Genomic DNA, 24,345 nt, shown 5'->3' with positions numbered 1-24,345 from the left:
GGGTTGGCTGCAACTGCTGGAAATCATACAGCTGTGTTTCAAGAAACAGTATGGCTGCTTCAGAGAACTACCTGGCAATGGGCTGGGATTCTTGTATGGAGTTGTTCCTTTGAGACAGACCCTGTCCTAGGTGCCAGGGACACAGCAGATGACAAAACAGTGCATGCCGGCTGGGGGAGAGCTGGAGAAATGGCAAAAGCAATCAATTTTCTAGATAAGAGGTATGAGGTAGTGATGAATGCTGGGAAGAAAGACAAAGCCAAGGAGAGAAGAGAGGAGTGTCCAGAGGCCTCTGGGAGCAGGTGAAGTTTGAGCAGACCCTGAACAGAGTGAGCCTGTGGGAGGCTGGGGAAAGGGGAGCCGAGCCAGAGCACAACCACAGCAGAGGCTCTCATGGCAGGATCAGCGATGAGTGTTTAACGAATGCAGGTAGGTGTCATTGTGACCCCATTTTACAGGTGAGGAGACAGGACACAGCTAGTGATTGTGAGGCTGTCTTCCTTAGCCACCTGCTCTCTTCACTGTCTGTCTTCTAGGCTTGTGTGGAAGACTCAGTGACCCCCATCAGCTTGGGTCTCAATTTCTCCCTGGTGGGCAACCCCATCTCTTCCTTTGGAGACCTCCAACCTATGCTGGCTACGGATGTCCCCAGATACTACACGGCCTCTGTGAGTCCTGGGGTCGGGCTCTGCAGGAGGGAGTGGAGGTGTGGACTCCAGACCTTGGAGAAAACTCCACTTTGCCTTCCTTCTCAGCTCCCCTTTGAGAAGAACTGTGGAGCTGACCACATCTGCCAAGATGACCTGGGCATCTCCTTTGGTTTCTCAGGGTGAGCTTCCACCTCGGTAGGCCTGCCCTGGTCTCCCAGCCCCACCTCCTGGAATCTAAAGCTCCTGCTTGGCTATCCCTAACACTTCTATCCTGTGCTCAGAAACCAGACACCCTACCCCCCATGTTTCCCCACCTCCCCACTCTGTGTTTTATCCCCCAGACCATTTCTAGCCCTAGTCACAGAGTCCTCTCCTGCCCTCTACCCCAACACCTAGCTTGAAGACCCTGGTGGTGGGGAGTAACCTAGAGCTGAACATGGAAGTGAAAGTGTGGAATGAAGGGGAGGACTCCTATGGAACCACAGTCACCTTCTCCCTACCCACCGGGGCTGTCTTTTCGACGTGTGGCAGGGAGCCAGGTATTGTTGCCTCTGGGGAAGGCAGTAGCTTATGACTGGAGATCAGCAGAGACTCCTGTGCTGGGTTAAAGCTCTGGCTGGGGCTGCCATTGCTTAGCAGTCTCTCATAAAGCAGGAGGTCTGGGCTGATCTGGTTGGACACACAGGGTTGTGCAATCCAGGGCTTGCTTCAGCTCACGTTGTGTTCAATTCTGGGCATCACATTTTTAAGGAATCAGGACCATGAGGAATGAGTTCCCAGGAAGCTGCTGATGTGGACAGGGAGGGGACTCTGCCTTCAATTTCTTTGTATTCCACATCATATCAATATTCTTCTTTTAAGGGAGAACGTCTCTTGGCCTTCAATTATTTTAAAACACTGTCCCGTTAAATTTATCAGTTACTCTAGCAGGGGCGCTCAACCTTTTCGCATCTCTGTGCCACACTGGAAGAAGAGTTGTCTTGGGCCACACATTAAATACATTGCAACACATAGTTACAAAAAACCTCATAATGTTTTAAGTAAATTAATGATTTTGTGGTGGGCCACATTCAGCTCCATTCTGGCCTGCGTGGGGCCTGCGGGTTACAGCTTGGACACCCCCATGAGTCTAGATCATGTCTTGGCATACCTTTTCTATTATGGGCTAGAATATAAATCTTTCGGCTTTGTGGGCCACACACTGTCTTTCACATCTACTCAGCTCTGCTGCTGCAGAGGGAAAGCTGCCACTGACAATTTGTAAATGAATGAGCATGTCTGCATTCCAATGAAAGTGTACCTGTAAAAACTGGTGGTGGCTATCATTTAGCGATCCCTGTTCTAGAAGACAGGACTAGGACCATGGCAGTCAAACTGAAACAGATTTTTAACAAAAATTTTATGAAAAATGTTAAACATCTTCAAAAGTAGAGAGTACATCAACACACCTCTCCAAAACCTATCTCCCAGATTCATCAGTTATCAACGTTTTGCTATGTATATTTCATCTGGCTTTTCCCCCTCTTTGCTGAAGTATTTTGACACAAACCCCAGACATCACGTCAGTCCTCCCTATTTCACCCCATGGTTCTGGATAGTCCCCACATCCTACATGGCCCAGTGCCAATATCACACCCAATGAAATGAATGAGTCCTTGGTATTTAGACCAGAATAAAGTTTCTGTAATGGACTCAAAAGTATCTTTTACACCTGATTTATTTGAACCAGCATATAAACTAGGCCTACTCATTGCATTGGGTTGGTTGGCCTCTTACGTCTCTCTTTGGCTAGTACTCCAAAGGGATCGTAATCTGATTAACCTTTGAAGGAATGCACTAGAAGTGGCAAGGCCTAGCTGCATGGGGGTGAGTGCCCTATCACTGAAAGTACTTCTAGACATATCAGCCTTGACAAATGCATATGTGCAGCTTTGTTGGATATTTACTTCACAAATGAGCTGTAAAGTAACAGTTTTGGAGACAAAGTACGGGAGACTGAGCATGACCTGGATATTACTGACGTTAAGGAGTTATTGCTAATTTTGCTGCGTGTGATCTGTTGAGTCTTGTGGTTATGTCAAAAATGCCCTTATCTGTTGGTGGTATACGTGGAAGTATTTCTGAATGAAATGGTGCAATATTCAAAATGTGCTTTAAGTTGTCCAGAAAAAAAAAAAAACGGAGAGCAGCTGAATAAAACAAAAGTAAAGCTGTGACCAGTATGGCTCAGTGGGTTGGGTGTCGTCCTGCAAAGCAAGGGGTCACTGGTTTGATTCCTGGCCAGTGAACATGCCTGGGTTGTGGGTTCGGTCTCCAGTCAGGGTGGGTATGAGAGGCATCCACCTGACATTTCTGTCTCATGTCGATGTTTCTCTCCCCATAAAGGATGAATTAAAACACAAGTAGAAAATGTTGGTAATTTAAGCTGAGTGATAGGTACATGGGGGTTGATTTATCTAGCCTCTCTACTTCTTAGTATGTTTGAACATTTCCACAATAGAAAGCCTTTAAAACATAACAATAACTAAAAAGGGGGAAACTTTAATAAATCTGAAATTCTACATTAGGAAGAAGTTTGACCAGATAGTGTCTAAGTTCTAAGGATTTTTTGAAAATATGACCTCAGGGCAGATTCCAGGAAACTGTCACTACTTTATGGAGTCTCTTTGGAACACTGACAAATGCTCACCTGCCTAATTTCACCTGCCTTTGCTTAGAGCCAGCTGCAGTCACGCTCCCTGCACCTGACCTGTGACAGCGCCCCAGCCAGAGGCCAGGACAGCTGGAGCACCCACTGCAGCATCAAACACCTTATCTTCCGTGAGGGGACTCAGGTCAGCTTTATGTCCCACTTCCCTGCCCCCTCCCAGTGTCACTGCTTGGTGACCTCCACACTTCCAACGCCCCTGCCTGCCTCTTCCCCAGATCACCTTCATAGCCACCTTTGACGTCTCCCCCAAGGCCATGCTGGGAGACCGCCTGCTTCTAATGGCCAATGTGAGCAGGTGAGCAGGGCCAGGTGAGCAGGCCCAGGCTCGGGCCACAGCCCCTGGAGCCCAGCCTCCTCTTCAGGAGCACTTGGCAATGGTTCCTCCTCTTTCTCCAGTGAGAATAACACCCCCAGGACCAGCAAGACCACCTTCCAGCAGGAGCTCCCGGTGAAGTATGCTGTCTACACTGTGATCAGCAGGTGCCACACCAAGACCTGAAAAGGGTCTTCTCCATCATTCTGATGGGTACAGGGAGATTCTCCATCCCTGCAGCCCCTGAACGTCTGGGACATTTAGGTTTTATCACTACCCTTTCAATCGTTAGGTGATAAGTGTAGTAGCACTTACTAATCAATCATTGAGAGTTATTGTGCGCTAGCTGTGACAATAATAAGAGTGATATTATCATGACACTCTACAGTTAATAGAGGTTACAGTTCTTCTCAGAATCCTTTCTCCAAAGCCCCAAGATTGTGCTGGATTCCAGAAGAGATATGAGAGATGTCTCTGGCTTCAAGGTTTTTACAGCCTTAGTGGGGAGCAAGGTTGTTCTGCAGCCTGAGGTGGTTAAGGCCTCCTGTCAGGAGAGGCCTCAGCTAAACATTGAAGGGTTCTGTGGCTCTGGACTTGGCCTTTGGCATTTGGGTGGGACAGTTCTTCATCGCAAAGAACAGATTTACAACTTGCAGGGCTTTTAGAGCTACTCCTCCTCCCCTTCCCAGTCCCCTTTGTGAGGATAGGAAGAAATAACATGCCTGCTTCAGAGGTGGGGTGTCAGGAAGAGCTTAAAATGCTGCCAGGAAAGGTGGATGAGAGGTAGCTGAGGTGTTTGAAACTGGGAGTCAAGAGTGTGTACAGATGCCTTCCTCGTATTTGTATGTTTCAGGCACAGTGCTGTGGTTGCTTTCCATGAATGTATTTGACGTTAACAAAGACTTATTGGGCCTTCATCTATTATGTGTAATCTAAACCAGACACAAACCTCTGCCTTTGTGGGATGTACGCACTCCCGATATGTAATAGGCCCACATGACAGCCCGGGTATATTCCCCCGCTACTTGCACACCTGTGCCTCTTTGGATATCCTCCTGCCCAGAGCTTCACACTGTCGTTGTCACCTACACATTGGGGTCTCTTGGCAGTCCAGTCGAGAGAGTCTGTTTCCTGGAGCTCTTAGTCTGTTTCCTGGAGCTTGCACTGGGGTTAGCACAGCTGGCAGGGCACTCCCAGGGAGAGCACACCATGTCTAGACATGTGTGGCCCCTACAGCTCAGCTGTCCTTTGCAGGCGTGACTCTATAGGAAGGGGCATTCAGAGGGCGCCCAGGATGAGACTGGGCATCTTGGGGGAGCCCTTGGCAGAGCCAGATGCGACTTCAGAGTAGGAGTGGTAGCCTAGACTTTGGACTGCCAGGCAAAGGACAGGGGCCCAGGGAACAGGGAGGGGCAGAGGTGGAATCAGCCACCCAAGTAAGGGGCCATGTTGGCCACTGGGTCTCCAGGCACGGGCCTCAGCCAGCCTGAGGAGATGTTGTTACACTGAGACACAGTAAAGAGCCCGCTGTGGGCTCTCCCTCCCTCACCTCTAAGCCCCAAGTACAGAAAAGCCAAGGAAACAGCAGAGAAGGGCCCCAAGGAAGGCCCCTGGGAGACCAGACAGGTGCAGTGACCAGCAGACACTTGTCAATAGTGTCAGCCTGAGTCTCCCCAAACCTGTGCTGTGTCCCACACACCCAGCCACACCCTCCATGCCCATGAAGGCCTGGAAGGAAAGCAGGCACAGAGAGGGAGGGCAGGCCCTGGCTGCCATTCCCCCAGTGAGTCAGTGGCATAAGTCTCAGTCCCTTTCATGTACCCCCTGCCCAACCAAACCTGGCAGTTTCCTCTGAGGGCAGCTTCTTCAAGCACCTCATACCCAGCTTGAAGCTCAGCCCTGCTCCCTTAATCTTCCCAGTACCCCAAGTCAGACACAGACCTCATTCCAAGGCACCCCAAGGCCCCAGTGAACACCTGTCTTGTCATGCTGTCAGTCAGAGACTCCCTCAGGAGGCCCCTATAGGCTTCAAACCCACTCATGTGTCTTCTCTCCCCAGCCATGAGGAATCCACCAAGTACCTCAACTTCTCTGCCTCTGAGGAGCAGGGAAGCAGCCTGGCCCAGCACAGATACCAGGCGAGTAAGAGCATGGTGTCTCAAGAGAGATGACAACTCAAGAGCATGGGCTGGGGCCCTGGCCCAGAAGCCCGAGACGGGGGAGGGATGTGGCATTTGGCATGGTCTTCGCCCTCACTGCCCTCTGTGCAGGTGAACAACCTGGGACAGAGGGACCTGCCTGTCAGCATCAGCTTCTTGGTGCCTGTGGAGCTGAACCAGGTGACTGTGTGGACAGGGCTGAAGATCCTCCACCCCCCAGGTACTCAAGGACTGTTCATGGCTCCTTCTCTAAAGCCCTTCACCTGGATTTCTTGTGACCCTCATGAATCTCTGATGTCCCTACTGAGATGCTTCTCTCTGTGTCTTCCTAGAACCCATCTATTCAGTGTTCTGCAGAGAGAATGGTGCCCACGGAGTCCAACTTCCTCACCCACATTCAGAAGAATCATGTGCTGGTGAGAAGGCTGTCCCCCACTTTAAACCACACATCAGAGGAATCTAACTCAGCAGTCCATGCGACATTCAGATGGATGTCTGCTGAACAGCTGTCCTGCATTCAGATGTGGCTGCTCCCCTAAATCAGACAGTTTAATGCTACCCTCTGCCTTCAAACCCATCTCTCTGGCCTGATGCTATTTCCTGGTCCCTAGGACTGCTCCATTGCTGAGTGTCTGAGGTTCCACTGTGACATCCCCTCCTTTGGCATCCAGGAGGAGCTTGACTTCATCCTGAAGGGCAACCTCAGCTTCAGCTGGGTCAGCCAGGTGTGTAGGCCCAAAGCACAGTCCCAGCCCCGGACTCAGGTGGTACCTGTGATGTCTGTGCCCATCCCCCATCAAGCTAGGACATTTCTCTGACTCTGAGCTTCCCCCAGAGCTAGTTCCCCAGCTCTCCTGCTCTCTTTTGCAGACATTGCAGAAGAAGGTATCGGTCGTGAGTGTGGCTGAAATCACGTTCAGCAGATCTGTGTATTCCCAGCTTCCAGGACAGGAGGCGTTTCTGAGAGCCCAGGTAGTGACTGTGGTAGACAGTAGCCTGGTTGGTGAGAGGGCTTCTGATGTTAAATCTGTGTTGCTGGTTTGGGGGCTCAGAAGCCCAGAGAGAGGAAGGGTGAATGTCCCTAGGTGGGACACTTGCACTTAAACTCGAGTGCTTCTGTATCTCGCCTCTTGGTGTTTGGCCTGGGGAAGCAGGGGAGAAAATTAGAAGTTGGAGAACCTGAGTAGAGTTTGGGATGGCAGAAATCTGATACTTTCTGATCCTAAATCAGATGGAGATGGTGCTAGAGGAGTATGAGGTTTATGATCCCATCCCCCTCATTGTGGGCAGCTCTGTGGGAGGACTGCTGCTACTGGCTCTCATCACAGCAACACTCTACAAGGTGAGTGTTTTCATCCCACACTTGACAGCATGCAGCCCAAGCCTTCCCACAGTCAGGATTGTACGTATAGCAGGAAAAACCCAGACAATGGAGTCAGGCAGGCCTGCGTGCACATTTTGGCTCTGTCTTACTGTTTAATGTTAAGCAATTTGCTCAACCTCTCTGGGTTTTTTCCCCATTTTTGAAATCATAATAATGCATAACTCACAGAGTGCCTGAAGCAAGACAGAAACGAGACCACAGTCTGTATGCATTCCTGCCTGACTTCAGAATCTATGCTGTTCTCTGGATTCTGTGTATAAGCACTATTCTTGGAACACAGTGGACACTCTAAACGTGACAGCTATTGTTCACATCAGTGTTCTGGCACACAAATACAAGTCGGCTAAGTTCCCCTCTTCTCTCTCAGCTTCTTCCTTATCCCAACTTTCTTCCCTGCCCTCTTACCTAGATTTTCTGATTAACTTCCCTTCATAGCTTGGATTCTTCAAACGTCAGTACAAAGAAATGCTGGATGACAAGCCTGAAGACAGTGCCACATTCAGTGGGGACACCCCAAATTTGCCTTTGTCCTAATAATCTACTTCCCTGTTTATCTCTAACCCTGTGGGCTGGTCTTGCCTTAGGCTATGTATCTACTTCTGTGGGAATAACATCTGCACAGATCTGGACTAGCCCGAGCAACTTACAAGGTGCTACATTACCTTCCCAGGGCCTTCAAAGACTTTTGTGTTTTTACATATCTGCCAAACTTCTTCAGTGACAACCCACTTTTTACCGGAGCAGGCATGATGCCAGCATAAATTTTCTTATGTATGAGAATTGTCACATTAAACAAGGATGTTTATGGTATATTTTCCTTGTATGGAATAGCTCTAATCCAGGGTCTGAGTGCCATTGTAGGAAGGGCTGGGTAAACCTATTTGTGGGTATCAAGAACATTCTCGCTCTTTCTCAGGTGACCGAGGCCTGTGATCATCTTCTCTTAGTGGTGCTGTGAGTAGTGTCAGGGAAGGAGGCCAATTGAAGTTTTTTATGTGTGTCGGTAATGGGTTTCAGCCCAGGCTTCACCCTCCTTGGCAATCAGTGAGCGGACTGTCTTAGAAGGTGAATGAAATGTCCAGAGCCAGTTGAACCAATGTCCCCCTTCAGTTGGGTCCCCAGAATCTAGGAGAGCCAGGCTTCCAGAAAGGAGCATCTGATTTCCCAAACGAACACAGGAGATCTGTTAAAGGTGGTCATGAAGAACGACGCGACCGAAATATCCCACATTGTAATTATGTCGTGAAGCCTCACAATATAGGGTTGCAGACCCTATGTTTGAAATCAGGATGGTTTCCAGTTAGTCGGAGTTTACACATTCATTGTGAAAGCTGTTTAGAGCCCAGAGCCCTACTTGCTAGTAGGCGATCAAGAAGGAACCATGTTCCCCCAGCCCCTAGCAAACCAGGCCCTGGGAAGCGCGGCACGAAGGCATTAGCGTCACCTGGGGCACAAGGACACCGGTTCAGCTCCCGCCCCCAAGGTCCTCACCGAGCCCTCGGACACACATCTTCCACATCTTTATTGAGCCTGGGGCCTCCGCCCAGGCCTCAGGGCCGTTCATAGCCCGTGGGCAGAGGGTTGACATGGGGATTGTGGAAAAGAGTGTGGTTTCCGTCTCCCCAGGAGTAGGGCTGCGGAGAAAAGAACGGAGAGGGAGTGGTCAGCCCCGGGCCCCTGAACCCCGCCTGCTCCCACCCAGTGCCAAAGTTTCGCCCGCATACCTTGGTGCGGATACGGAGATGGTGGTAGGGGATGAATTCGGGGCGCTCGTGGTGGCCCGCGTGGAGCCAGCAGTTGACAGTGCACAGCGCCACACTCGGGAGGGCCAGCACGAAGGTCAGGAAGCGCCAGGTGCCGGCTGCAAGGGGCACAGGCAGGGGTGAGAGAGACGCGGGGAGGGCCTCAGGAGGACTGGGGGTGGGGAATTAGCCGGTGGAGGTGTCGCAAGGTCGAGAAGTCTGTCCCCACTCACCTCCTGCCCCTCCATGGTCTCCCTTGGCTGTACTCGCCAAGCCCCGACTCAAGATCTTCAGAGGCAGAGCCATCTCGGTGACAGAAGCTAGGAACAACAGCACTGTCCTTTCACTCTCCTTCACTGAGGCCTAAGTTCTCGTCCCTTCTTTTGGGGACCAATCACCTGTTGAGACAGGGCGGCTATTTTTAGGAGTTTTCTATATTTAAAATGAAGCCTGATTGGCTGAGGTCCTTCTCTCCAGACAGCTGCTGTACTGTGCCTTTTATTTTGGTAAGGGGACATTTAAAATACAATATGCCATTCTTTTTATAGTCGCAGGGAACTATTTTGTTCAATACTGTAGTCCCAGTGGCTGGCACAGATTAGGCCTTTAATAAATATGTGTAGAATGAATTGTGTCCTTTTAAATCTCAGTTTTTTAAATCCGTAAAATGTATAATAATGTGTGCTTTAAGTTTATGAAGTCTGCATAAACATAGGATAGCCCTGACCGGTGTGGCTTGGTGGGTTGAGTGTTGTAGTCCTGCAGACCAAAGGGTTACGTGCTCCATTCCAGGTCAGAGCACATGCCTGGGTTGCAGGCCAGGTCCCTGGCTGGGGGTCTATGAGAGGCAACCAATTTGATCGATGTTTCCCTGTCTTTCTCCTTCCTTTCCCCTCTCTCTAAAAATAAAATCTTAAAGTAAACAAATATATAAATAAATAAAGTAACATAGAATATACCAGCTTAGAGTCTAGCACATAACAGTAGCTCAATATATGTATTAGTCATATACTAATGACTAATTAGTCATTCTTTGCAAAGAATAGAATTCACTCTAACTAGTCTTTAAAAGAGAAGCAATTGAGAATCTCAGGTAGCTCACAGTATCTCTGGTATGGCCAGAGAGGCCTACAATATGCACAGTCAGACACAACCGTTCCATGTGCTGGCTGCAGCGAGACACCACCACACTTCACACTACTGGACACTGGGTGCCAAAAACGTCGTCAGTGCTCCCCAGACAGCCAGATTCTTCCCCCTCTTGAAAATGGAATCTTTGTGAAGCTTGTCTCCTTGTTCTGCTGTCTGCTGAATCAGAGTCATATGGGCCCCAACTGGCAACACCTAGGCCACCACATATGCTCCAGTTTCAAGAAAGTCTATATAATTGAGTTTGGGTTTCTGCCTCAGGAAGGCAGGAATTGTATCTTGGAGAAAATCCCCAAATATAAGAGTGCCTAAAAGGTGCTGGGCACTCACAAATTTGACAAGTGTCTACTGCAAGTATGTTATTTCAATCTGAAAAATCTGACATCTTGAAAGAAAAAGAAGAAATCTGAGGCAGGCCTGAATGAACCCTATCTCTAAGTAGGTCACTAGAAAGCAGCAGGACAGGGCTGGGCTCACGTCTGCCTTGGTCTCTGCCCTGTCCTCAGCACCAGCAGCTGGCATGACGCAGGTGTTCCACAAATCTGTATTCAATTAATGCTTGAACCACGTTACTTTCATTAACCATGTAGAAATGCCTTTTCAGAACTACAGTCCAACAGGATGCTTCCAGCTTCAAGCAAGACCTGTTGTACCTAATATGAATGTATAAAAGAAAAAGGAATTGTATATACCTAATCTAAACATATAGAAGAAAAACGAGGAAGGTACATTTCCAAAGTAAATTTAAACAGAACTTAGCTCTAGTTAATGTTCTTAGGCTTTTTTTTTCTTTTTTAGTAACTTCATGGTGTAGTCAAATGTTATACAGTGTTAAATTACTCCTGACTCCTCACTCAGCTGTAATGGAATTCTTCCTACAATTCCTTTCTCCCAGTCAGACTTGGAATTGCTGCTGAAAAGATGGGGGCCAAACTTCAGTTAGTTACTTGGCATTTCTCTCCACATACAGTCCCCTCAAAGCCCTCTTCAGTTGTGATATGGCTTGTGGAGAAAATAGAAATGTAGAGTGGTGTTTTTACCTGAAGAGGTTCTAGGCTCCCCTCTGTCCACTCAGAGCTGTTGGTCATTGCCACACAATTCCCTGGGGATTCCCTCCCCTTTGTCTCAGCTTGGAAGTTCCCACTGAGAGCTTTGCTTGCTGGTACTTAGTGAATGCCCTGAGGTCTGCCACCACCTTCTGCTGCTGTCACCCTCCTGTGGTACCTGCCTAAGCACCCAGAGGCTTCTACTTAGATAGTCTGTGCTTTCCTGGGGTGGTCATGGTTTTGTCTTAACTGCCTGTGTGTAGAGAGAAGGCAGAGCTGACTCCTGCACTCTTTGTACTCACCATTGTTTCTTTTCTTCTTTCTTTCCCCACTCACCTGAGGACAGTTTTTCATTGCTTTTAAAGATTTTATTTATTTATTTTAGAGAGAAGAGAAGGTAGGGAGAAAGAGAGAGAGAGAAATATTGACATGTGAGAGAAACATCAATTGGTTGCCTCTCACACGCGCCCCAACTGGGGACCAGGCCTGCAACCCAGGCGTGTGCCTTGACCAGGAATCAAACTAGCAGCATTTGGCTTTGCGATGCTTAACCCATTGAGCCATGCCAGCCAGCACCACTTTTTTTTATTGTTTTAGAGAGAGGAAGAGAGAGAGAGAGAGAGAGAGAGAGAGAGAGAGAGAGAGAGAGAGAGAGAGAGAAACATTGATCAGTTGCCTTCTAGTATGTGCCCTGACCAGGTATAGCACCTGTGACCTCTCAGTCTATCAGGAGGATGCTCCAACCAACTGAGCCATACTGGCCAGGGCTCACCATTGTTTCTTAAGTTGTCTCCCACATAATTTATTAATTGGGCTGCTGCCAAAGCTTCTGGTTACTAGAGGTTTAGGTTTTTCTTTGCTTCAGGTAGAGTGAAGAGCAAGCTTACTAGTTGTTAAGTAAACCCCATGGGTAGCATCCCAGCCCCTTTCAAACATTCCTGAGTTCTGGTGGTGAAGAGTGTGGAGGGATGCCTCCATGTCACTTTCTCTTGTGCTTCTTTCCTGAGATGCTACATATCAGCAACATATTTTCCAAAACAGAGAGAAATCCAACATGTAATCTACTAAATATAAATTGTGTTTGTGGGGGCTCTAGGACAGAAGATTTGAATTGGAATTGTCCCAGAAAGGCAACTGAATGATGATACAGAACATGGGTTAGCTACAATGAATGGTGAAGGGAGTTGGAGATAACTCCAGAATCAGGGTAGAGGCCACCAGGGAACTAATGGCAAGAGGATGATAGGGTCTAAAAGGGGGCTGTTAGCTCCCTCTGCCCTTGGAAGGGGATGGAAGTGTCATCTGCCCAATACACCTATGCATTTTTCTTCTCATAATAACACACTGGATTTTCTTTGTGAAATCACCCCACACCCTCTCATTTTCAGTTCACAGTTCAGATGGGGTTGACTCCCTCCTCCAGTTCCAAGAAGGTCCACATGATCCAGGCCTAGCCAATCAGAACATTCTGTTCTCCTGGCCATAGTGATTTGTTTGGGAAGGACATAGGTCCAAGGCTCTCAATATGGGGACTTCGTTCTTGGACTGAGACACAGTAGTACTTCAGCCAGACTTAGAGTTGCAGGAGCCTCAGAAGTTGAAGTTCAATTCTGAAGCCATTTTTCAGAGCATACCTGAAAGATGGAGAGAAGTCTGGCCTTATTAATATTATTTGAACCCCCTGGATCAAGATGTGCCAGAACTGAGAAAGATCTTAGATTTTTCAGTTACATGAAATAACAAAAGCCAGTTTGGTGTGGGGTTTTAAGTCTTCATTAATTGCTGAACATTTTTTGTGAAACTATATGTGTCTCTAAACTTTTGCCAGCAAATTTCCAATTTCTGTTCCCCTGTACTGAGATCCATGTTGAAATGTTTTTTGAAAACCTTTTTGCCTTGAGGATATAATAGCTATTAATGTCCTTAATAAACATTGTGTAGTATGTGTGGCTTTAATGAATTAAACAGGATAGACACTTGAAGTGAAGGGATCTGCTATTTATTAAAATGAAGTTAGTCAAATAAATTACACATTGAGATATATGAGTATTCAAACTTGATAAAGGTTAAATGGTTGACTGTATTTTTATTTTCTTCTTGCATTTCATAACAGTGTATTGTTATGTATCAAAATAAATCTATGTGCTGTGACCTGATGTCTCTAAAATATGTACCTAATGCTGGGGACACTGAACACTTTAGGTAGGTGCACTTGCTCACAGTTGGCCTCATCTCCTATAACTCAAGCCCAGGCTGCAGTTTTACCACGGGCCAGAGTCTGAAGTTGCTGCTCCCACATGAGACTTTCACTTCACATCCTATGCGCTGTGCTCACTAGGCCAGCTGGTATATAAAGAGGTCCTAAAATGGTGACTTATTAATCTCAGATTTTTCCTAAACCAGTATTTTGCCACCACAAATGCCAATTATTGAAAATACCGTTGAAGGCCTTTCTGCACTCTCACTGATGCTGCTGAAAATTTAATGAGACCATCCTGGCAATTTGTGGTAATCTTATTACTGCAAACAAATGTGGGGTTGAAATTTCCTGGACACAAGTAAACAGCATTGTTTTCAGTCACTTTTCTCTTTTATTACTATAGAAATAACCATTGAATCATTGAATGGCAGGCAAAGTGACTGGGAAGACAAAGATCAGGTGTGACCACTTTCATGATCACTTCCGTTAACTTTCCAAGTGCATCCACATTGTATCTTAGGAGGACAATAAGGATAAAATAAACCAGAGTCAGCATAAAAAAAAACAAAACTTGAGCAACTGGAAGTGGTTCCTAGGTTCAGCTAGTATTTATTAAGTGCCTTCTGTGAGTCAGGCACTGTGCCAAAGTCCCTGCTGTCATGGCACTCAGTCGGCTGGGGGAGACAGACATGTGACCAGACATTCGCAATGGCTCACAGTACTACTACTGCAGTCACCACATCAAGTGGGATATGAGAGTTTGGGAAAGCTTTCAGTGGAGCTGGGGCTTACATGATAATTTGGACAAATGTAGGTGACAGAAAACAGAGAGAGCACTCTGGGCAGCTGAGAGAAATAAAACCAGTGCAAAGGCACAGAGGTATGAAAGGCCATGACTGGTGAAGCTGCAGTGGTAGGGCAAAGCTAAACTGAGAAGCTATGCAGGCTGTACTGAAGCACTTGAACTCTATCCTGTAGGCTATGCTGGGGAGTGGAGTGGGTGGCAGGCACGGCTGCTTTAAAGTAGGGAAACGATACCAGATTTAGTATTGGAGTTGAGGTTTAAGGAAGGAATCTAACTAGTGGATTACGTGGATGATGAACCAGAATACATAGACTGGAGGGGAGGCTGATTGAGAGTTCTTTGCAATAATCCAGGTAAGTGATGACAAGGATTTGCACTTAAGGCAGTAGCACTGACAACAGAGAGGAGTGCTGGGGTGGGGTGGGGTAGGTGGAGGAGGAAGGAGGGAGGGCTGATGAATACTGGACAGAAAAAATTGATGCATAAGAGAATATGATGGGATATGGTGAGGTGAGAAATCTGGGGAGAGGTGGGCATGATCAGAGGTCAGACCTGATTAGGGTGGGATGAAGAATCCATAAAACCTTCTTGTTTCCATAGCATGCCAAAACCACGCGCTCTCCAAAAGCCTAGTAGCTGTCAGTATAAATGTTTGCTGTCAGGTCTTTAGCTAGATCACAGGCCCAAGTTAACGCAGTTAATACATCCTGTTGTGCTGATTTTATTCCTGGCAGATAAAAGCTTCCATTACATCAACTAAAGAGGTAATGGCATACCCAGAATGATAATTTCCCTGTTTTTCCTTTAAATAGAATACATCTGTAAACCAAATTAGGTCTGTATTATCAATAGGTGTCTCCCTTCAATCATCACTAAGAGTCAGAAGACAATCAAGTAAGAGAACACACAGTCACGGTCATCTTTGTTCTGTGGGGAAGGAAACAAAGCACCAAGGTTAAGACTATTACATGGAGCTAAAGGAACATGGGAACAGAAAGCAGCAATACTTCACATGAGGCTAATCAGCTGATTGACTAATGATGAATATGGTGAGAGTTTCAGCGAGTCTCAAGTGAATGTGGGGCATAGATAGTTAAGGGGGCTCCCATGACAATTTCTTCAGTAGTCTTGCATAATAGACGGCTCTCATCCTCGGGGACAGTCCTTTGGCTAGTGAATCTACTTGTTGACTATACTACCCTATAGGCCAATGGTGATCACACTGTTTGGGGGTAATCGTTTCTAAAGTGTTTCCTTTATTATTACATATAAAAAGAAAAAATGGCAAATCATAGTTAGGGTGTCCAAAAGCTGGGGCTTGAGTTGAGTTGGTTTTTAAAGTACTTACAGCATTTTAACCTTCTGGAGTCCATTCATTAGGGTCAGGTGATCCAATCTGAGTAGAGCACGTAAGGTTGAGCAGTAAGTAAAAAATTTGGTACCTAATTGCTGCAATAACCGGTTAGTCATAAAAATCCTCGTTTGTTTTTGGAAGAGAGAAAGCTAAAGTTTCTTTGATTTGTTCAGGATTAATTAACAGTCCATCCTTTTATATTAACTGTTCGTTACTGAGCTAGGCAAAAATGAAGTTTGTCTTTAGAAATCTTATGCCCCCTTGAGGTCAATTGTTGCAATAAGGAAAAAGTATCTTGAGAGTCCAACAGCTTCAGAACATAGAAGCAGATCATCTACATGTTGAATCAATGTAAAATTTCTTAGAAATTTAAGGTCATCTAAGTTCGTTTTTAAAATGTGAGAAAAATAAATGGGACTGTCAGTATATCCCTGGGTCATAAAACAATCCACATATATTGGTGTTCTTCCAAGGTGAAGGCAAAAAGATATTGTCTGTCTTTGCTGACTGGAATGCTGGAGAAATGCACTACATAAGTCTACTAACGAGAAATAATTACTATTTATTGGGATGGCAGAAAGTAAGACATGTGGATTAAGGACTACTGGATGTAGAGGAACTACTATATTATTTATAACCCTTAAACCTTGTACAAATCTCCAGCCTTTCCAGTTTGGCTTTTTTACAGGTAGAGGAGGCATATTACAAAGAATTATTAATTCTTTCTTAAGGTAGTTCTAGATAATGGCTCTAATTCCAGTTAATACTTCTGGTATTAACAGGTATTGTGTATATTCAGCAAAGGTTTGATCATATTAATAGTTACTTTGATAGGAGTGGTTGATTTGATTTTTCTTATTCTGAAATAGAGAGGACCCATAATTTGTCAGGCACACTTTGTAATATTTGTTCATTTTCCAACCTTTTTCTTTTTCATTGGTTTGTTTCATAATTACTATCCTTTCATTTGTCTGATCATAGTTTGAGTCTGAACTCTCTAATTGTAAGAACATTTCATCTTCTTGTTTAAAAAAAATATGAGCACTGGCTGGTGTGACTCAGTGGACTGAGCGCCGGCCTGCAAACCAAAAGGTCATTGGTTCGATTCCCAGTCAGGGCACATGCCTGGGTTGTGGGCCAGGTGCCCAGTTGTGGGTGTGCAAGAGGCAACTGATCACTGTATCTCTCACACACTGATGTTTCCCTCCCTCTCTTTTTCTTCCCTTCCCCTCTCTCTAAAAGTAAATAAATAAAAAATAAAAAAAGTTTTGGGCATCATGAGTTTCTAAAAAGTCTTGGCCTAGTAAATGTACCAGAATACTTTCAACTATGAGAAACACATGTTTTCTTGTTAGATTTCCTAATTGAAAGTAATAGGCTCTGATTTAAAAACTGACATGGGCAAATTTGGAACCCCTACCATTTGTACTGTATTTTTACTCCAAGGGAGAGGGCAACAAAGGAGGTAGGGTTAAAGACAGATAGTGTGGCTCTGGTGTTGATGAAAGCCATAGTAGTTTCCCCTCGTTTAGTTATTTCTATCTCTCCCAAGGTATCAGTAAGGAGGAGGAGAAATGCCCCTCTCTGTTCCTCAGAGCAGCCCTAATCTTGTTTTATTTCTTTTTTTTCTCAAGATCCCATTTTAGTTTCTGGCAATCCTTGAGGTGGCCAGGCTTGTTACAATAAAGAGACTCCTCTCTTTTTTGCAAGTATAGGTTTTCTTCTTAGCTTTGTTTGATTACTTATTATAGTTGTAAATGCATAATTTTTGTGGCTTCAGCTTTTTGCTTCTTCTGAATGGTTTTAAATAGCTGATTGGCTACATCTACTAATTCATTAGAATGTACTGTAGCCCAGCCGAAGTTGTATCATTTTATTAAAGGGACAAGTTATTCATTCATTTAAAAATGTTGAACTGATTAGAGTCATTTTGGTGATTCTGGAGGATAGTAGGTGTCATTCCTAAATATTGTTTAAAGATTTTTTTAACCTTTCACAGAAATCAAGTACAATTTTATCCAACCACTTTTTGCATTGTCGAACTTCAGGTGGTGTGGGTGGGCTCACTCTGGATCTGCCTCACTACCCCAAGCAAATGTCAAAGAAAAGAACCTGAATCTTTGAAAATAATAGAAAGATTTTTATTAAGGCCTTGTTGAGGGCTATAGCCTGAGGAGCAGAGCTTCAGGAAGCCTTGAAACAGTGCTCTACTTTCAGAATAGGGGGTGGGGTGGGTGCTTATATAGAGGCAGAGGAGTAAGCTAAAAATGCATCTGCTGCATTACAAGTTTCAACCAGGGTACATAGAGTTCAATGATTATCAGTTTTACATGAAATGGAAGGAATGCATAGAAAAGATAAGGTTGAGTTATCTTGAGAGAAATTTTAATTAGGGCCTGGAAACAATTAAATTAGTTTGAAACTCTTTGAGGTGATTTTTATCAGGATGTAAAGAACAGGTATTGCTATTAGCATTTAGTGTTAAGACTATAAGTCCTGTATGTGATCATCCCCCATGATCTGTGCCTTACTAAGAAATTTTAGGAAAACTCGTTTTTTTCTCTTGGTTACTGATGTGGATCCTGAGATAGAAGATGCCTACTGAGGAGGGCTCCTGATGGATAACTGGGCTCAAATGTAGAAACAGAGCCTACCAACTAGTTCTAAACAGGGGCCTCTCATGCAAACTGCACTGCAGAAGCCTGCACTAAACTGCCTGCCTCCCTAACTGAACTACCTGTCTGCACTGTTCCCGACACCTGAGCCAACACTTACTTATTAAGGAGTGTCTGGAATTGTATTTCAACAAATAGGACTGGGGCTTTCCCTGGCATTGGGACTGTGCAACTATGTCCACATTAGCATCTTCACCAACTAGTCAGAGCAGCTCCATTTTGACTAGTCAGGACAGTGCTTTCTGGACCAATCAAACTGCAAGGATTTCAAGTTTTTCATTTATGTGAGAGTAGACCAGTTTGGGTCCACTAGGTGCCAGGGGCTAGGGGCCTACTAGTAGACCAGGTGCCGGGGGGACTTCTATCTATGTAAGTCAGCTCCCCTCTGGCTTGGAGAACTATACTTCCCTTTCTCCTGAATGCTGTGTTTTTCTGGCTAGAGTTGAACCACCAAGGACATGGACCTCTCAGCAGGGCAGAGTAGAGTAGAGCCCATAGAGAGCAGAGCAGGACAGAGCTATCTCATCCCAGGGCCACCTTCCTTGCTTCACAGCTGTGCTGTAACATTATTGAGCTGTCTCACGGCTGTACTGTTCTCACAACAGAGCTATACTACAACTGAGCTGTTTGCACTGAATAAAGTTTCCCTCTTCACCACACCCCAAACTGGTGATTCCTGTTGGTTTTGAGTTGGCACCATTGACCATCTACTGACACTGATGAAGTTAGAGAAGCTGAAGCAGATTCATTTCTCAGTGGAAAGCTGAAAGGGGCAATGGAAATGTTTGTCCATCCCTTTCCACCTTTGATAACACCAATGTGCTGGGGGTAGGGGGAGTATTATGGAGGGTATACCACCAAAGGGGCAAAAAGGGCTGGGTGGAAGCAAATGTTCTGGCACTGCTCTTGGCTAGCTTTGACCCAGTGAGATCCCCAGCCCACATGTCTTTTGCATGACACCTGGGGGAGCACCCCCACTCTCCAGAAGGGCCATTGGGTGGCATTGCAGAGGCTCCCAACCCAGAGAAGGGCCACCCTCAGGGGAACATATTGGCTCAGAGGCCATGTCCTTGTGGCTGGGAGCTGTGTTCATGGATGCTGCTCAGGGCTCTTGGCTGGCAGCCTCCATGCACTTGCTGGGAAATGTAGTTTAATCCCATTGGCAAAACACTACTATGATCCCCTGGAGCATGAGGCTATAGCTTCCTGGTGAAGCAAACAGGCTCATGCTCCTCAGTTTATTAAGCTCAATATCTAATTCCCTTTGCTCTCTTTTTAAGTAATAATTAGCCAACTACCTATGATAACACTAGGAGTGGGAGGTGCCTTGACCCCTGCCCCCAAAACCATACATATGGGCATCCCCAGTGCCCTCCAGACTGGGATACCAAAGGTCCCAGTCATCCTCACCCCTCAGCAAAGGGGCGCTCCATTCCCAGTCTGCCCTGTTTGTTTGTTACTTCCCAAATGCATGCTGCCACCTGTATGCGGACCTTCCCAAGAAGTGAGCAAAATGGTCAGAGCAGTGAGCACACCACAAAGAGACATGTAGGAACTGCTATCCCATTCTCCAACAAGAATGTGAAAAGAAATGGCTAGAGGCAATCTTTCCTCCAGGGAAAGGTTTCAGGGCCCAGGACACCCATGAGGCCAAAATCCCCTCCATCAGGGGTCTCCATCCCTGAGCACACTCCTCCCCTTCCAGACACATCTCACCTGGGAATGGAGAGTGATGACGTGAGGTGCTGTGGCAGGATGACAGTGTTCTCTAGTGGCAGAAGGCAGTGGTGAGAATCCGTGGCTGGAAAGCCCTGGTGGTTTAAGATGGTGAGGTTGAGAGACCCCTGGGTGCAGGGCTGGGATTAAGGTGAAGTGAGTGAGCCACTGGCCTCTAGCACAGAATTTAAGGTGGTGCCCCAAAACTTAGTAATCAAGGTAAATGACATTTGAATGCAATATTTTTAAAAAATTAATGTGAAAAATCCATAGTGAACAAAATATAAAATTTTAAAATAAAAAGCAGCATTCAACCTCATATTTTTAAAACTGGAAAAGTTGGTATCTGTGCTTCCTGCCACTACCAGAACCAATAAGCAGAGACAAAGATTGAATCTTTATGTGTGCCTTATTTAGATACTGGTGATCTGGGAAGATGGAGGGTTATGTACTCTAAAAATCAGCTTCACATGTCATCCCAAGCCAACCTTTTTATAAGGAGGGGAAAAGGGTAGGTAAGGCATTTGGAAAAAAGGTAGGTTAATCAGACAAGAGTCACAGTCCAGCAGCAATTTTCCTAGCATTTCTGATCAACAGTTCCTCATCTATTTCATGGATGTTGCCTTCCTGGAACACCATGGCTCACATGTTATCATGCAGACTCCCTGGGGCACAGAGGTTGAATTGCTTGTTAACCTCCTAGAGTCACACAGTTCATGTATTCCAGTTCCTGAAACAACAGCTTCCTGCATGCATTAATCATGTAAGCTTATCAACTATAACTACAGCTAAAATCTTTAACTTGTGACTTCCCCTAGCATTCCCCATGGTTAATTTCTAATTACCTCATTTCTATGAGATTAGTTTCATATGGAAGTAATCATTTTGCAGTTGAACAAACAGTCCTTCTACATATTAGAAACCACCCTGCAGGTAATTTGACATCATGACTAAAGACATAAGCTGCATTAGTGGTGGTGTTGCAATTAATCTAAAACAGTGTTTACCACACATTACACAAGTCGCACACTCTCCAGCTGGGGCTACATTGGTGACTTTAAAGGAAAAAAATTTTCTGTCCTTTAGAGTTACCATAGGTCCCCAATTATAAATATCAGAGTAGGTCATTTTCTTATTGATATGCTTAAACACAGTATAATTTCAAAGGCTTTCCAGGGGAGTACAAACACCTATAAGACATGTAGTGAAAGTTTGTTCAACATAAGTTCCTCCTGAAAGATAAAATTCAGAGTTGTTCAGAACATTTTTGTTAAATATACCCATATATTTTCATCTCATTGAAAGGAACAAACTCTCCATTACATGGGGTTAAACAAAAAGTAATGAAAAGAATATAAGTTATTGTTTTTGAAAGACGACTTCCAGGTCTTCTTGAGGTTCAGTGGTCCATCATTCCTCCAGTGCTTTCCTTACTCTGGTGATGAATTCAAGGTTTTATATCTGCTAGCTTCAAGATGGTGGGGGGTGGTGAGGAGTACATCCCAAGGTTCAGTCCACTTTTCTTCTAGTTGGCTTTCTGGAGATGCTGTCATCCAAGTCTTGAGTAGCACCTTATCTCCCGGCTCAAAAGAATGTAGCAATCTGTAGGGGAGAGTTCTCTATCACAAGCAAGGTCATTGATCACAATTAATGTCTGACTTAAAAGTTGTACATTTTCTTTACCTTTTCTTCTTGATCTATGTACATATCTCCCACTATAATCATAGCCTGAAATGGTCACCCATACACAATTTCATAAGGACTCAATTGAATCCCACTTTGATGAGCCACCCTTACCCTGAGTAGGACAATAGGTAAAACATGATCCTAATAGAAATGAGTTTCTTGGCACAGCTTGACTATATTTTTCTTCAAGGTGTGATTCATTGTTTCTACTTTCCAAGAAGTCTGAGGTCTCCATGCCATGTGGAGTCTCCACATGATTCCTAAAAATTAACTTACCTTCTGTGTAATTTCTGAAACAAAAGCAGGTCCATTATTGCTCTGGATGCTGCTGGGTAGGCCAAAGCAAGGAGTCATGCTGAGGCAGAAGACAGCAATAGAAAGAACTGTGAGACTGTGCTGCTGTTATGGGCCAGCATCTAGCACCCTGGTTGTCAGGAAACACCTTTTACCACTTAGGTCGAATAAATAGTAAACCGAGGCAAGGAGGAAGAAGGAGACATGTCTCACATGCTAACTCAGCAGTCCTGAGTCTGGTCTGATAATATTGCCAGGTGTTCCAACATCACAAGAAACACTGTGTTAGCAAGAAAGAAGGGAAGACCTTGAATTCTGTGTAGCATTTCCACTATCTGGGAAAGAAAGCCTTGAAACGGTACTTTCATCCCAGGGCCAGAATGTGGGAGAGGGTCCCCAGTGCCCAAAGAAGAAGCCCATAAAACAACTTTGGTTAATTGTTTACCTCTGGTCACTATCTGTTTTAGGAGGGAGTCCCTGATGCTTACAGAAAGAATTTTCTGTAATAAATAAATTTTCTCTTAAATAAATTTGGGTAACTGCCCCAACTTTAATAACTGCCTCCTGTCACGTACTTGTTTTACAAGAAGATGAACAAATGGGGTCTGAAGCAAGAAAAGGACTCAGGCTAACAGACCCCCACACAACCCTAAGTTTGGGTAGTCACATTCCCCCAGGAAAGCTGGCACCACATTTACCCATTAATCAATATGTAACTTTTTTTTCTCCTATTCCACCCACTATCTAAGTCCTCAGAACAAAGGACTCAGTCTCTCTTGGGGGCTCAGGGTGCTCTTGGCTCCCGGGTCACTGGGCCTGTGGCCACCTAGCATCTGGCCACTTGGGGGGCTTGCCACCCCAGTCTTTAGCTGCTCTTACTTTTGCTGCTCTGCTTTGCCCTGAAACTTTGCCTTTCACCCCCCACTCTATCTAGTCCTGTTCTCTTCCATGGAAACGGGTCACTAATAAACTGATTACATGCTAATAGATTTGCTGATCTGTAATTCTTTACGTGTGTCAGCAAGAAGAACCAGGCCTCTCCTGTCAACAATGCCCTTCAGTAAGTCTGTCACTACCTCGAGGCTTTCTCCATTCTAGTAGGATAGGCTTCCACCCATCCTGAAAAGATGTAAACAAAAACTAGCAAATATTTCTGCCCTCGGACCCTTGGCATCTGGGTCTATTTGCCAGTCCTCAAGTGGGCTCTGTCCCTTTTTTAACCAGAAAAGACACAAGCATTCAGGCTATCTGTCACTACCAAATCCAATGACAGTGACAGTGATTGAATCTTTTATGGGCACTTTATTCAGGTGGCTGGAGATCTGAGAAGATGGTGGGTTCATACCCTAAAAGACCATCTTGTCTTTTCTTTCCAGGCCAGACCTTTTATAAGGTGGTGGGTGGATACACAAGGTGCAGTGAGGGCTTTGAAATTCAGGGAGGTTTAGGTGAGCAAAGCTGCAGCATACCTGTTCTGGGCAGTTAGCTGTTCCCAGGAATGGCAGTCATCTGTATCTTCCTGGAGCACAAAAGGTCCTGATGTCCCCAGGCAGTAATCTTCTATCAGTGCCCCAGGAGGCTAGCTGTTTTCCCAGGAGCCAGGATGGGCCTTATCTGTAGTTTCTGAAACAAAAGCTTTAACATACACATTACTTGCTAGATTTATAACTTTTTACCTTAAGCTAAAAATTTCCAAGTCTTGAGTCCCCTGTCACCTGGTATCGTTTCCCTTCTTTCTTTTGATGGGAATCTGGCTTGGGGTTGTTCTTCTGGCACATAACACATCTAGCAATTATTTTTCATATGACTTTAGAAATTTCAGGACCTGTGAGCCACAGTTTAATATATGCAGTTAATGAGTCCTATACATAGTGAGTGGCCTCATGCAAATGCTTCATGACTAGCTCTACTAAATGTTCAGAAAGCAGTATAACACTTTTCTTATTCTTTCTCCATCCACTCTCAGCACCTTCTTCATCAAAACCCCAGCTCTCAGCTTTCTCTAAGTCTGCACTCGAATATCCAGGGTTAAATTGTGACAAGTCTAGAACAGGTACCAAAGGTTTTATAAATGTTCCTTTAGCAGCCTCTTTTGCTGCTCAATCAGCCAGATTGTTTCCTCTAACCACTTCAGGGTCCTCTTTTCAATGCCCTGGGCGTGCATAACTGCCACCTGTAAAAGTACTTGAACAGCCTCTAATAATTTAAATTTTCTGTTGCATGCTTAATTTCCTTTTTATTGGAGGTTAATGGTCTTCTTTCCTTTCAGATATACATTCACTCTTTTTTATTTTAATCAATTCTGGTAGAATAAACTTCATCAATTATTTCAGCACAATCATGCATTAACACAGCTGAGTCAGGCTCTGGGAGAAGAGAGGCAGGAATTAACTTACAGTTTTGAATTGCTTGGTACATGCTTATTCTCCTAGCAGTGAGCCACAAATTTCCTTTTGCTCTAG

General features: G+C 45.2%; 2 protein-coding genes across 2 annotated transcripts in view; one reads left to right on the top strand and one right to left on the bottom strand.

The window, feature by feature from the left end:
* The window catches only part of LOC123825589 (integrin alpha-D-like), a 34,395-nt gene extending 26,371 nt beyond the window's left edge, over positions 1-8,024 (top strand). Inside the window, 14 exon segments of the mRNA XM_045849127.1 lie at positions 537-668; positions 756-829; positions 1,047-1,146; positions 1,148-1,189; positions 3,368-3,484; positions 3,576-3,655; positions 3,757-3,840; positions 5,733-5,811; positions 5,944-6,049; positions 6,163-6,248; positions 6,444-6,557; positions 6,703-6,804; positions 7,064-7,174; positions 7,652-8,024. Coding sequence (XP_045705083.1) covers positions 537-668; positions 756-829; positions 1,047-1,146; positions 1,148-1,189; positions 3,368-3,484; positions 3,576-3,655; positions 3,757-3,840; positions 5,733-5,811; positions 5,944-6,049; positions 6,163-6,248; positions 6,444-6,557; positions 6,703-6,804; positions 7,064-7,174; positions 7,652-7,750 — 1,326 coding nt within the window. The 3' untranslated portion in view covers positions 7,751-8,024.
* Positions 8,025-8,721: 697 nt separating this feature from the next.
* Positions 8,722-9,352, bottom strand: LOC123825588 (cytochrome c oxidase subunit 6A2, mitochondrial). The gene is made up of 3 exons (XM_045849126.1): positions 9,192-9,352; positions 8,941-9,077; positions 8,722-8,850 (listed from the first exon to the last, which is right to left on the bottom strand). The coding sequence occupies exons 1-3, from the start codon at positions 9,262-9,264 to the stop codon at positions 8,767-8,769; spliced, it is 294 nt and encodes a 97-aa protein (XP_045705082.1). The 5' UTR covers positions 9,265-9,352; the 3' UTR covers positions 8,722-8,766.
* Between the last annotated feature and the right edge of the window lie 14,993 nt (positions 9,353-24,345).

The sequence above is a fragment of the Phyllostomus hastatus genome, unplaced genomic scaffold, assembly GCF_019186645.2.
Source record: "Phyllostomus hastatus isolate PE091 unplaced genomic scaffold, TTU_PhHast_1.1 phas_contig_64, whole genome shotgun sequence".
Classification (NCBI taxonomy): domain Eukaryota; kingdom Metazoa; phylum Chordata; class Mammalia; order Chiroptera; family Phyllostomidae; genus Phyllostomus; species Phyllostomus hastatus.
The sequence above is the reverse complement of the archived record's forward strand: the minus strand, read 5'-3'. Positions and strand labels throughout refer to the sequence as shown.